The sequence below is a fragment of the Morone saxatilis genome, unplaced genomic scaffold, assembly GCF_004916995.1.
Source record: "Morone saxatilis isolate NCDOM2014 unplaced genomic scaffold, NCSU_SB_2.0 Contig17, whole genome shotgun sequence".
NCBI lineage: Eukaryota > Metazoa > Chordata > Actinopteri > Moronidae > Morone > Morone saxatilis.
In genome coordinates, this window is record NW_023339729.1 from 6896755 (window position 1) to 6909905 (window position 13151).

General features: G+C 38.9%; 1 protein-coding gene across 11 annotated transcripts; it reads right to left on the minus strand.

The window, feature by feature from the left end:
* Positions 1-8917: 8917 nt before the first annotated feature.
* On the minus strand, positions 8918-12835 carry klf1 (Kruppel-like factor 1 (erythroid)). Of its 11 annotated transcripts, none has more exons than XM_035660901.1 (5): positions 12704-12835; positions 12497-12556; positions 11443-11511; positions 10467-11325; positions 8918-10348 (listed from the first exon to the last, which is right to left on the minus strand). In XM_035660901.1, exons 1-5 carry the CDS (start codon positions 12713-12715, stop codon positions 10173-10175), a joined length of 1176 nt encoding a protein of 391 aa, XP_035516794.1. In that variant the 5' UTR covers positions 12716-12835; the 3' UTR covers positions 8918-10172. The 11 variants fall into 11 exon arrangements, with proteins under 11 accessions (XP_035516794.1, XP_035516797.1, XP_035516796.1 ...); XM_035660904.1 differs by having other exon boundaries at positions 11443-11567; positions 12497-12536; positions 12704-12801; XM_035660903.1 differs by having other exon boundaries at positions 11443-11567; positions 12704-12790.
* Between the last annotated feature and the right edge of the window lie 316 nt (positions 12836-13151).

The following is a 13151-nucleotide window of genomic DNA, read 5'->3' on the forward strand; positions in this document are numbered from 1 at the left end:
TCGGTTCAGCTGGGGTCGGATCCTCACCCCGGGTGACCCCCCTCCCTCCCCACCTTCCCCCTCCTAACGGGAAGCCAACTGAGTCAAACCAGCGGAGACACACAGAAACACACAGCAACGACACCGAGCTGCTTTTAAAAGAAACCCCAACAGCTTGCTTCTTTAACATCGTTTAAATTGTATTCATGACATATGTATGATATATTGATGATATATTTATGATATATTAATGACAGGACACTGCCAGTCGAAGGACAGAAAAACGAAAACGAGGCTGAGATTTAAAAAAGCCTCAACATGTTCTCAGACTTCAACAAATAGCTGACATTGTGCCTAATAAGTGACAGTTTAATAAAACAATCACTTGTTTTATTATAACAGCAGTATTACTGGCCTGCCAACAGAACTTGTATCTGATGTCTCAGTCATAATTAGCCAATGGCTGCCTCTACTGTCATTATGAGTGGCCCCTGGGATTTCAACTCAGACAACCTTCTTTTTTTTTTTAACCAATCATCCATCAACCTTTAAACACACAATAACACACAGGGACTCATGAAGAAGGCATACATGAAATACTACATGAAACAAAAAAAGGGGAAAGGATTCATAAGAATAATAACATATGGAAACATAAAGTAAATCTTAATCTTCAGGCATAGATGAGAAACTAAATAAAACCACAAGGAGCTAAAATTTAAAAAACAAAACAAAAGGGGGCATAAATCATGTGATGTCAGAGATAGATTAATTTTAATTGTCATAAAACATAAAGAAATATGAGAAATGTCAAAAGCCGGAATGTCGTTAATCTTTAGTGATAACCAATTTTTTGTATGTCAAACCAAAATCTTTCAGGCACGTGACATGAAAAAAACCTGTGCTCTAATGTTTCGTTTGCCATATTACAAAAGGTACAAGAGTCCACTTCACATTTTAACCTTCAGCAACCGGGTAAGCCTTGTGAATTAGTTTAAAATATGAGTTTGTTTAGCCTTAGGGGAAATAGACCATTTCATACATTTTGAATGTGCTTTTTCCATGATAGAAAAAGTTTACAACCCTCTAATATAATCATAAAACACTCACTTGACTTCAGAACCGCACCAATACATGTTATTGCTGTTGTAATTCTTCTAGTCACAGTCATAAATCACTAAATTTGGCAACACAGATTCAACATTTGAGTATATTAGGGTATTTTTCTGTAACTGAATCAGCAGAGAGGGATTGCTTTGCAAATCTTACTGAACTTTCTATGAGTACAACTTAAGTTATATTTATCTTAAAGAACAAATTATCCAGAAGGTTACCATTGTAATCTAATAAATCATTTACAAAAAAATACCTTCCTCATACAATCTCTCTTAAATAGAGCTTTCCTATTAATTTTAATCAAGAACTCAGACAAACTGCTCCTCAGGTTTACACCAGTTACAACTGACATGAGGTGAATATTATAAACAGGTTATTGTCTAGTGTTTAGCTAGCTCTTACTCTCTGTGTGTAAAGCAATTACTGCCACAGGTAGGTCCTTAAATGGTCTTAAATGCAGATTGAAATTTGGACATATTCATACACTAACAAGTTACAGCCATGCTGAGAGACCACTTGACAGCAGCACACGTTCAAAACGGACAATGTCCATGCTGATGTTAAGTAGCTGAAATAGGTAAAATGAATACCATTTAGCATGTTATAAGGCATCAATTGCTAATTAGCACTCAACACAAAGTACAGCTGAGGCTGTTACATGCATGAGGCTGATGGGAATGAGATTAGCTTTGCAGGTATTTAGTAAAAAGCCATAGTATAGTAGTTGAAATTATGACCCAATGATTATAGGAAATGGCAGGGGATCACCAAAGTTATTACTGTCTGAGCACCATAATTATCTGCAGCACATTTTGTGCCAATCAATGTAGTAGTTTTTAGCATGGCTAAGATAGTTGCAGAAGATGCATTTTTTCCCTGCGCCACCAGGACAACCGTATCAAAGACATTATATGTAATATGTGTCTTTAAACAACAAGGACTTTACTTTTACAATTGTACCCAGAAGTCATGCTTTAGTTTTTCAATTTAGTTTTTAGGCTTTATAGTTGATGGACAAGTTGTTTTTACAGTAAAACTGGAAGAAATTATCACAAGCCACATAGCGCGTTTCTCTCTCTACATACACAGTCACACACAGAGGCTTGAAACTGGTCAAAGGGGTCCTAGTAAATTACACAACATGTTTGACTCAGTCGTAACTGGGTACTGCATTTTCAAACAAAATTAATTATAAAGCAAGAACTAGGGCTGCTTCTCCACTATTTCTTAAGTATGATGGTTTAATTTAACAGACTTATAGAGTCTGTGTTTTACTGAAATTGTATTTTAGGCAAAAGAGAAAAAATGTCAGGCTGACTTGAGTTGTCCTCATTTGCTCTTTGTAGGTGAGCACCCATAACGAGGAGTTCAAAGTAACACAGTTACATGGAATTATGTGACCTCTTTGTTTCTCTGCTAACACTGGCACAAACAGAACATATGATTATATTTTTATTTCCACCATACCATTATATATTATGTAGATTTTCAGACAGCTGCCACTGTCAAAGAATAAACGTGTAATGTCACTAACTAGGTGTGTTTTCTCCTTTTTCAGAGACTGTTGGCCTCACTGTGTAAGACCAATAGAAGCTGCACTTGTGAGTTAATCTATAAATTATATAACCATGCATTGTAAGTGAAGAATGTAAAGACAGCTGTACAGAGAGAGCGAGTCACTTGAATGCATGTTGATAGTTTGAATGGAAAGGAGCTGTTATGTAACACACACACACACACATACACAAAGAGACCATGTGAGGACTGTGCGGTGCTGGAAGGTCAGTTGGGGTGACGTTGCACAGAAAAAAGGAACATTGTTCCATGAGCAATCTGCTTGACAGGGATACTTCCTCTCTGCATGTGGAAATGCTTCACACTGAACATCTCTATCTCTGTGTCAATTTCACCAGTTTCTCCAAAACAGAGCAGCAGTTAACTTCTCATCCTTTAATTTATGCAGATCCCCTCTGGTCCATTTACTAACAGCAATGACACTGTTGACCTTTTTCTATACTCTTGACAGATCAATTTTTTTTAAATGCCGGTGCATGTGTGTGATGCAGTGGTGCGCACAGACTGGTTGGGGGGGAAATTCTGTGAAAAGAAACTGATGTCCTGAGGTTCAGCTGAATCAGTTGTCAACAAATTAGATTATCTGAAACATTTTGACTTCAGTTCCTGCCTCTTTTTTTTGGAAATTATTTTCCCAGAAATGCTAACAGATTCCTGGAGCATGGGCTTACACTGCCAAAAATATCCATCTTAACAAGTCATTTTGGACTCGTAAAAATCTAACTGTTTTGAACAAACAAACAAAAATCTCGATCCTGAACAAGACTAAGAATATACAGCTAGTGGCTCTGGGAGGCTGTACTTAGGCCCAGCATTGCTTTAAGCTAAAAGCTAACATCAGCATGCTACACTAATAATGCTAACACATTGAAGCTTTGCAGGTATGTTTATCATGTGTAATTTGTTCTCTCACTGCAGTGTGTCTGTCTCAGTACAGAAACCACTCTATAAGACATTTGCCGTGATGGGGTAAGGTAGAATTATTCATAGACACAGAGTTAAGTTGTACTATTTCTGGTACAGTGTCTTTGTACTGAACTGACTCATCTCTGAACATCAGCTCTGATCTTCCATGACTCCAAACATAACCACACGTGTTGTGCTGAAGGTTGACGTTATAACAGTCAACAATGGCTACATCACTGGACATGCTTCACTGACAATGTGTCCAAACTGTGCCGTGGATTATGTAACTGCAATATTGTGCAAAATATGAAAGCAATGATGTGTGCGTGTGTGAATTTTAAACCTTGAAAACCCAGGCAGAAAGCATTTGTCTTGCAGTGCTTTGGGTAGATATTCTGCAGGCATGATGATGCACAGGCACAACCACACCGCTCACGTAACACGCATTCAGTGGTCTCACATTATTTCACTGATCAACATGTGGTAATAATGTGCCGGAAAATACGCTAACAAAGGCTGTCAGGAAGACAAGATAGTGAACATGGATTTAAAACGAAATTAATTGACATTTTTTATGATGAGGAAAATACATTTAGCAAATTTGTTACAACGTCAAGGGTGCACACAGTTGGTTATGATAACACTGAATGTAAACAGAAACTCTGTTTACAAAGAAATGACACAGGGCACCTTTAATACAAAAATTAAACTCATATTACCCTTCTTATAATGTCCTTTAAAGTTGGGGTAAATAATTCTAAATTATTCCAAACAGTCTGCTAGACCTCCACTCTGTGTGCGCTGAACAAAACTCTGGTGTCAGCCTTGGCTCTGTAAATGGGAGACAAACGAAGTGGATCAGACTGAGCCACATAACATTAATTTCTTACTCCAGCCATTCCAACAGGATTTGGGTGTCAAGTAATGTTAACTTACTTGCCCACAGACATTCAGATTACTTAATTTATGCCAAGATAAGCTGTTGTTGTGACGTTAGCTAGCAGGAGAGTTGTGAGTGTTGCTGTCTGGAGCTGGTGTGCAGGCTCTGGGAAACCGCCTCATCCTCTCTGCATGTTAGCAGCAGCAACTTTAGCAACACTTTGCAAATCAACCAACAATATAGCTAATGTTAGTTACTAATGTTAGTTACTTATTGTGTCATTGTTTGGACTATATCATGGTATTCTGTCACGACACTGGATTCCTCCAGAATCGCACAATCCTACCTTCAGGGCCAATTAACATCTAAAACAGCTACTAACTGTAAGAACACGGGTAGCAGCTTTGTTTGCAAAAGGGTAGCCATTTCATCACAGATCGTGTAGTAAAGGTAAAGGATTGAGCAACAGTCGCTCATTATAGTTTTTTATCTTTATTATTGTGTGAATACTATATTATACGTTATATCCTGGAGGCTGTATAATGCTCATACATAAAATCAAAGGCTAGCATATGTTCAAGCAGAACAATGTGTGTGTGTTCTTGTACTTCCATCTTTGTGAGAGCGAGGATGCTTGCTCAGTTGTCACGTCTTCAAAGGGCTGTTTGAAGGTTAAGACTTGGTTAGAGTAGGGTTAGGGTTGAGGTTTAGGTTGAGGTGAGAGTAAGCTTTGCTGTGATGTTGTGACGGTTAAACACCACCAGATGTACATGTCAAAGTCAGTTTACTAGCCATGACTTATGAGGAGTACTTTTCAGTCTCTGAGAGTTGCATAATATCTTTTGGCTCTGGAGGAGCTTTGAAGAGTCAAACAAATTTTGAGACTATACATTTTTAACAGTCAGTCTGTTTTTTAATCTTGGCATATGGAGTTTGAAAGACACAGGCATTATTTACCACTCAGGGAGGTTCTATCGAGACTATATCACTATATCAAGGTCCATTATGTATTGTGGTGTTTTTGTCAAACCCATACATAAAAGTCTTTTGCAGCTTTGATTTTGACCATTCTTAATCCCCGTAGTGTAACAGTAAATCATAGAGCCCACCCTTTAAGGGTTAAAGTTAGGGCCTAGTGAATATATTATGTCAGCGACTGTTCTCGCATTAAAGAGCACAAATGTGAATGCATGTGCATTCATGTGTATGTGAAGCTTTATTAGATCTTCGAATAGAAGGCAGACATTGACTGCCTGAGAGTAGAGCGGGCAGTGGCCTTGTTTGACTTTGTGTGTGTACGCTCAGGTTCAAATCAGGGGAATCAGCCCACACCCTCCCTCCCCCTCTCTCTTTCCCCCTCTCTCTTTCCCCCTCTCTCTTTCTCTTTCCTTTTTATATCCCTCGATCCACTTGGACTCACAGTCCCTTTCAGCAGTCTGAGTACTGTAGCAGCTTTCACCACTCTAATCCTCATCCTGCTTTTGGACATCAGGCCAAGATTCCCATTACGTGAAGTTGTGTAATCGCAAACAAACAGTACGGTCAATAAATCCACACATCCATACAATACTCTGTTTTAAATTAGTTAAGTCAAGGCTTTAATGGGAGTGAGAACAGACGCATATTCTGCTGGACAAGTTTAATTGTATTTAGAAATCTTTGCCTCTCCTATTACATCGAGTGTTGCCAGTTTGGCTTTGTCCCTGAACTCCTGCAAAATACAAATGTATACTGTAGATTGATATCTCAGTTTGAACGCTGGCATCAGTGCTGTCCAGAAGTAGCAGGATTTAATAATGCAGAGAAAATCCATTTATAGATGCTCACTGGAGAGGCAGAGCTTCTAAAATATTAATGCTACAATATAGTGTACAGTGAACGGTATCTAAGTGCTGGTTTGTCTGTGACTGTGTGTGTGTGTGTGTGTGTGTGCGTGTGTCCCTGCTTCTTCTCAGTAACACTGTTGTTATGCGCACACTGATACAATTTATTGGACGTTATCGTCTGCGCCTGCAGGACAAGGAAATAATACAATGTTTGAAGGAAGTTAAGTTGTAAGGGTTTGCATAGAATTGACTAAAATGTTTATAGCTGAAATGTTGTCTTGGTTTTAAATTATGTAACAGCTGTAGCTATAAATATCTTAGAGTCTTGATGTCATGTGGATTATATGCAATTACACAAATATGTTTCACGGATTTTTTCTTTAATGTGCATGAATTAAATTAGCTATTTTCGTGTCTTCTGACCACAAAGAGTTCAAGGAAAAGTAAACACAAAAAGGCTCATTCATGGAACAACTGCTAAAAGAGGAAATTATATAACTTAACAGCTTAATATAAAGCACAAGTTACGTTTAAGTAAGCTTAAGTATAGCATATGAATTTAAATCCATTACAGAGATGGATTATTTGTATCATTTATATTATTTTATTATTATTATTGTTATGAGTAGTATGTGTGACTACTGACTAATCGCGTTGACTACCTCTTTCTGCTTCTTCCTTTTTCATTTGATTAAACAAGTGTCCTGAAATGTCCTCTGCATGGGGAAAAGTCATACACAGAGAGTGATTAATCTGCATTTCTCCACGGAGGAAAACAAGACAGAGAGAGGGAATTTAATTACGCATCTGTTCGCAGTAAACCTTCCTTCAGCTGCTTAACATTCAAGTGTTCGTTCTGTTCCCATGTTGATGAAACATGGAAGAAAATTACGAAATGAGGAAAATGTGTTGTTTCTCATAAAACAATTCAATTAAGTGGTTTAATGAGCTTTTCCCAATAATAATCTACCAGTGGGGATTTACAGAAAAGGAAACTTTTCAACAACAACTCTACAGAGCAGTTGTCACTTGCTAATAGAAACCCAATGCATGCCAAAAAAACAATTGCATTATTGGAATTGTATCCAGGTTTTAAGCCTTGGCCTGGTAACAAACATTATAATAATGACATTTTTTCACCTTTGACCAGTTTAGCTGCTGCCCGCTGCTCACACAGAAAGAAAACATCTAAATATTTCATAGCTTAACATTTCACATCTTGGTCATGCTTCACTGCTTGTTTTTCACATTTAACACTTGAATATTGTCATGAATGCATAATGCCTACATAATACCCTCTCTGAGCATAACATGATGTAAACAGGGAAGGAGGAACTAGAAAGTGGAAGTAGAGAGGGGATTTGTGTAAGAGTTTGATTGTTTGTTCTTTTCGGGGCACTACAGGTCAGAACTCCGCCTCTGTCCTCGTGTTACCTCTAAATCGCAAATCACTTATCCTTGAATGCCACACTAAAATAAACTAATGCCACAGATGGAGCCTCATGACCATCTCTAACCTGTTATTGAAGTGCTGTGAATGTATTTGCTGATGTGTACTATCTTGCTATGCGAGTACAGTCTTAGTGGATAGCAGATTATTAATTGCCAAGTATATCTTTAGCACTATAATTATCAGGACTACTTCATGTGTGTATATTTGGCTGTGAGTAGGGCATTAATATGTGTGTGTGTGTGTTACGGGCTCATTGCCAAGCACGTCTGCTATCATGCCATCTTGGATGAGCAGGTTTAAGAAGCTTATCATAGCCATGATAGTACACCAAGAAGCTAATTTGCTGTACCAAATAAAGGTTAATCACTACACCTAAACCAGTGTGTTTGTACCTTCCTTTCAGCCAAGTAGGAATAAATAAAAACCTATTAAACCATTAAACTTGATACAACAACCAGCAAAATATATTGCTGTAAAACCTGAAAAAAGAAAGGTCGCTCCGTAATGTGATGACGACCTCCATCATCTGACATAATCAGAATGAATCAGTGAGTGCTGAGTTACATAAACGGATTCTCGTCCTAACCTCACCCTCACTCAGATTAGAAACACTGCAGACACAACTGCCAACAGCCTGCTGATGCCCGCCTGCAGGCAAGAGGGTTAGAATAACAGGAGACTGCCACCTAAAGACCAAAGGCTGACATTACACTTTATATATGTCCATTTCTCAACTGGGTTTTGCCACTGTCAAATAAAAAAAGATGAGGGCTTGTGAGAATGACTCACATGAAAAGGTCTAAGCTACAATCATATTCCAGATATATTCTGTTAATGGGATCACATGGGGAAAATAAACATTAATTCTGCTCTGTAGGGCAGATTTATCGACAGACAGAACTGTTGTGTTTTTTAAAGAAATGTTGGCTTTTGATGCCTTTATGTGTTAGGACAGATGGTGACAGAGAGTACAGACTCGGCCTACATAAGGCGTGCGCTCCACTGGGTGAGCTACTGTGCCCCCAGCATTTAAAATGTGGATGAAATCATGGCGATGAAATCAATGACCTGCACATTAGACTTAAAACATACAACTCCACACTGTGATGGTGTAATATTATTGCTCAGCTGCCTGAATAAATCATGTCATATTCTCAGACAGTTTTACAGCATTAGAGGTCTTTATTATGACAATGAAAACAATAATTAAGACTTTAAAGCACTCTTTTGAGAATAAAAAAACATTGTATAATAATATAGTTTCTTCTGTTGATATAAAACATTATGTTAATAAATATGTTGCTCATTTTTAAATGGTTATAAACAACTAATAAAGCTGCAGATTATTTACAGTTTTAAATTCTGCTTGATGAGAGAGATAAAAGCATATATGTTTTTTTTCTTAAATTAAAATTCCCCCAAACAGACAAACATAAAGTTATGTGACAAATATACATAACCCTGAATTCACTGTATAACAACATAGTTTATCGTATACCTTATCATTTGTTTGTTTTTTTACAATCGATATTGTAATTAACTAAAGTTCTAACGGAAATCAGACAAAGATATCAGACCATCTCAGCAGTAATACAGCCAAGCATTGTTCAGCGTTTGTTCAGCATGCCATGAGATCCTATAGGATATACTATAGTGTATTATATTATAACCCATATCACACACATTTTTTGGTCTTCTGTTAGTGTTAATGTTTGCTGTCATACATGCCCACAGTGTGTACAGTGTTAGTGTAAGTGGCCCTTATTGCTGAAAGCGTGCTAGCTTTACATTATGAGCGTGTTCTTGTGCTGGTTCTCACAAAGTACTTTAAAAGTACCAGTCAGATTTTTAGACATCAGAGTGAGGACATTTTGGCCGATCATCAATTCTTCAGTAGGTTGAGTAAGGACAAAATCTTGTTTTTTGGGTTTAGGTCTTTGTTTGGGAGGGACTTTAAGGTGAGAATTGACAAATTGCCTTAAGTGATGTCAATGAATCAGTGTTGTTTGGAGCTGAAGAGTACAAGTTTAAACATTTTAAAACATATTAGGGGTGTGGTGTTAGAAAGAAGTGAGCTAACCAAACATTGCTCCATAACACATATAAATGTCCAACAGAACTGCATTGTGGGTACTGTAGGCGCCATGCAACGATGGTGGAGTACTCTTTTAAATGTCATCGGTTAAGTCAATCATTAATAACGTTTTAATAATACAAAAAAAAGATAATTTCATGTTTACATGTGAGCCTGTATTGTTAACCAGCCAGAAAACCCAGTACAGATTTAAAGTTAATACTGTGAACATGTTCAGCTAATACCTGAGGTCCCAAATGTATCTGTTCAGTCAATTCAAACTTCAAAGAATATCCAAGTCATCATAAGTGTTCTACCTTTTAAAATTTTTGTTTAGGTGGAATTAAGAGGTAATTAAGAGCATCAGGTGTGTCTCTTCATGTGCAGAGCAAGGTGGTCAGAGCGGGAGAAGGCCCTCTGACACAGCAGACACTCGTAGGGTTTTTGGCCCGTGTGCTTGCGGTAGTGGCGCGTCAGCTCATCTGAGCGGGCAAATTTCCAGCTGCAGCCCTCCCATGAACAGTGGTAAGGCTTTTCCCCTGAAGAGTAAACAATAAAACAGGTGGTGAATACCAAACAAATGCATTAAATCATTGTTTTGAGACTAATTGTGACAGACTCATTTGTTGTTTCTGTCGTTGGGTCAGTGGGTTGTACCTGTGTGCGTGCGGAGGTGAGCTTTTAGGTGTGAGCTCTTAGTGTAGGTCTTGCTGCAGCCAGGGTATTCACAACTGTGGATAGCGGGCCTCTTTTTCCCTGTAGGCCTTCGACCACGCTTCCCCTCCACCCCACCAGGGGGCAGCTGTGGTCCGCCGAGTAGGGGCTGCTGGTGAAGGGGCAGGTGACCAGCGGCCTGGCTGTGGGTGTAGTCACAGAATAGGTTGCCATTGTGGTTATAGTGTGGCATGTAGCTGTAGTGTCGAGGGTCAGGGGCCACAGCTTGGGGTGGTATGAACCTGCTGTCGGGGAAGGTCACCATGGAGGGGTGATGCAGGGGATAGTAAGGGTTAAAGTCACATGATGAGACTTTACTGAGGTTTCCTCTGTTGTGCCTCTCCACACTGCCTTCTTGGGGAAAGCCAAACTGATCTACATTAGGTAGACTGGGATATGAAGTCAGACCTGTTTGGTCATCAATATAATCATGGTGGTACAGCTCTTGCTGGACCGGCGTTGTGGTTTCAGCAGGGGACAAGAGATCCGCCATGAGGCTGCAACTGTTCATCTGCAGGTGCTCCTGCCCCGGTTGGTCCTTAAACATGGCCGCCTCTTGGTACGCTCTGTTTGTGTCCAGCTGTGGGAGCCGTTGATCATTGTTGTCCAGAGAGGGGTTGAGGTCAGGCGATTGGCTGCTCCAGTCAGACAGCAGGAACTCAATATCCCAGGAGGCCTGACTATCATCGTCCAGGAGCTCCTCTGTCATTTTTTGAGAGACCTGCAGCTGCTCAGAGCTGCTTGGTGAGAGTTTGTTGCTTAGAGAGTCCAGAGGGAGAGAGCCACTCTCAGACTTCCACACCTAGATGATGTTGGAGAGCATTGAAACGTTGTTATTTTTAGATATAGCTGCATATTGCTTTTGCATTTAAAAAACTGGTTCACTATCTTATCAAGTCTATCTTAAAATAATACTTGCATGTCTATATGTACTGTTGGAGGTGAAGGTCACATGACTGCTGGATTGGGGAGCACAAGAGCACACTCCCTGAAAGTAGGCACAGCTGACACAGGTGCATTGAGTATCCTGACTGAATTCATTCACTAATACACGTCCAATGTAAGTGATGGGGGACAAAATCCACAGTCCTTGATTAGTGTAAAAATATATTCTAAAGTTCATCTGAAGCTACTGTGTGAATTAAGCAGTCTGAGCTAATCAAATCAAGTGAGTATCTTCCAAATTTAGTACAAAACTTTATGTTCCCTCCACCATGGCTCAGAAAGGAAACTTTCTGAGAGGGAATTTTGTACAAAAAAGACTCAAGATTTAAAAGATTGATTTGTCTAACTCAACAGAACTTTTAAAGTGATTTTTTGCACAGAAAAAGGGCTGTGGATTTTGTCTATTTTTTGTATTAGGAAGGAATTTCTTTGCAGCCATGGAGCGCAGGAGCAATTACAGCAACCAATAACTCACTGTATTGTACAGTGTCACTGTACATATGGGCATGAGAGATAGACTTGAAAAAACTGGTTTCGTCCAAAGCAGCTTACAATAAGTGCATTAAACTTCTATAGGAATGAGCAAGATTTGACCAAATCCCTCCCAAACAACAACCAAAAGTGTATGACTTCTCATAACTCTACTCTTTGATGCACCTGCATAAGAAATACTAGATGTGCAAGCCTATTCCTATCCCATTAAAGCAAAGGAGGTAAGGAAGATATACAAGACTAATGCTTTCAGCAGGTGTGATGTAAAAGTTTGAAATTTAAAGTGGGACATTTCACAAGTTCAGCATTGTAGTGCACATTTGTGAAGACTCATTTACAAGTAATCATCACAATAATATAGATTATTCAAGGCAAAGGGTTACATAACTTTTATGATATTCTCAGATATGGAATATCATGTATTGCTTTGGTTCCAGCTGTCCACTCTTACAGTAACACAAATAACTATTTATATCAAGTTTGTTGTTTCTGTCACTGTGTAGGAATGAAAGGACTGAAGTGAACCCGATACTTACTTTCATATTGTCACTGGAGTGAGCGAGGTTGGAGAAGGAGCTGAAGGAAGGGAGCACAGCCTGTGTAACAGCCATCAAGCACTTTGATATGACGCCGATTGACAGTGAGAGCAGCAAAAATGAAGTTTCTCTTCTTTTTTTGTTCTCTTTCTTTTTCACATGACCATATTAAACACTGAGCTAACAGAATGTCAAACCCCAGCTCACCAGGCCACACATCCCAGGTACAGTCCACTCAGCGCTGAAAGGCCGCAGAAACAGGATCTTAAAGCTGACTTGCTATCTCGCCCTCCTCTCTCTTGTCTATCTCTGTCAGCTGCAAGTCTAACTTCAAATCTCTCTTTTTCATGTAGGTTTTGACCGTTAGGAGGTGGAGCGTATGTGAGTGAGTTATTTAGCTCGTTCCTCTTCTTCATCCTTTAAGATTGTTCTTTTACAATCAGAAAAACACTTTACTATCTCACCTCAAACTCAGTGTCTTCCTGTTCTGTGGGTTTCAGAGCAAAAAGTCAAAACTGATGAGCTGTCATTTTGCCAACAAACATTAGCTTATTAAATGATTAGTCTTTAAATGATTATTTTTATATTCAGACGGATACCATAAATATGAATGTAACATCAATGCAGATCAAATCATCTTTTCAATGTGTACTTA

Coding starts and splice junctions, on each gene's coding strand:
- klf1 (XM_035660897.1), bottom strand. CDS start 11,646: ATGAACTTTAGAATATATTTTTACACTAATCAAGGACTGTGGATTTTG. Junction 11,326..11,442: donor CCAACAGTACATATAGACAT/GCAAGTATTATT, acceptor AACATCATCTAG/GTGTGGAAGTCTGAGAGTGG. Junction 10,349..10,466: donor TCACCTCCGCACGCACACAG/GTACAACCCACT, acceptor TTTACTCTTCAG/GGGAAAAGCCTTACCACTGT.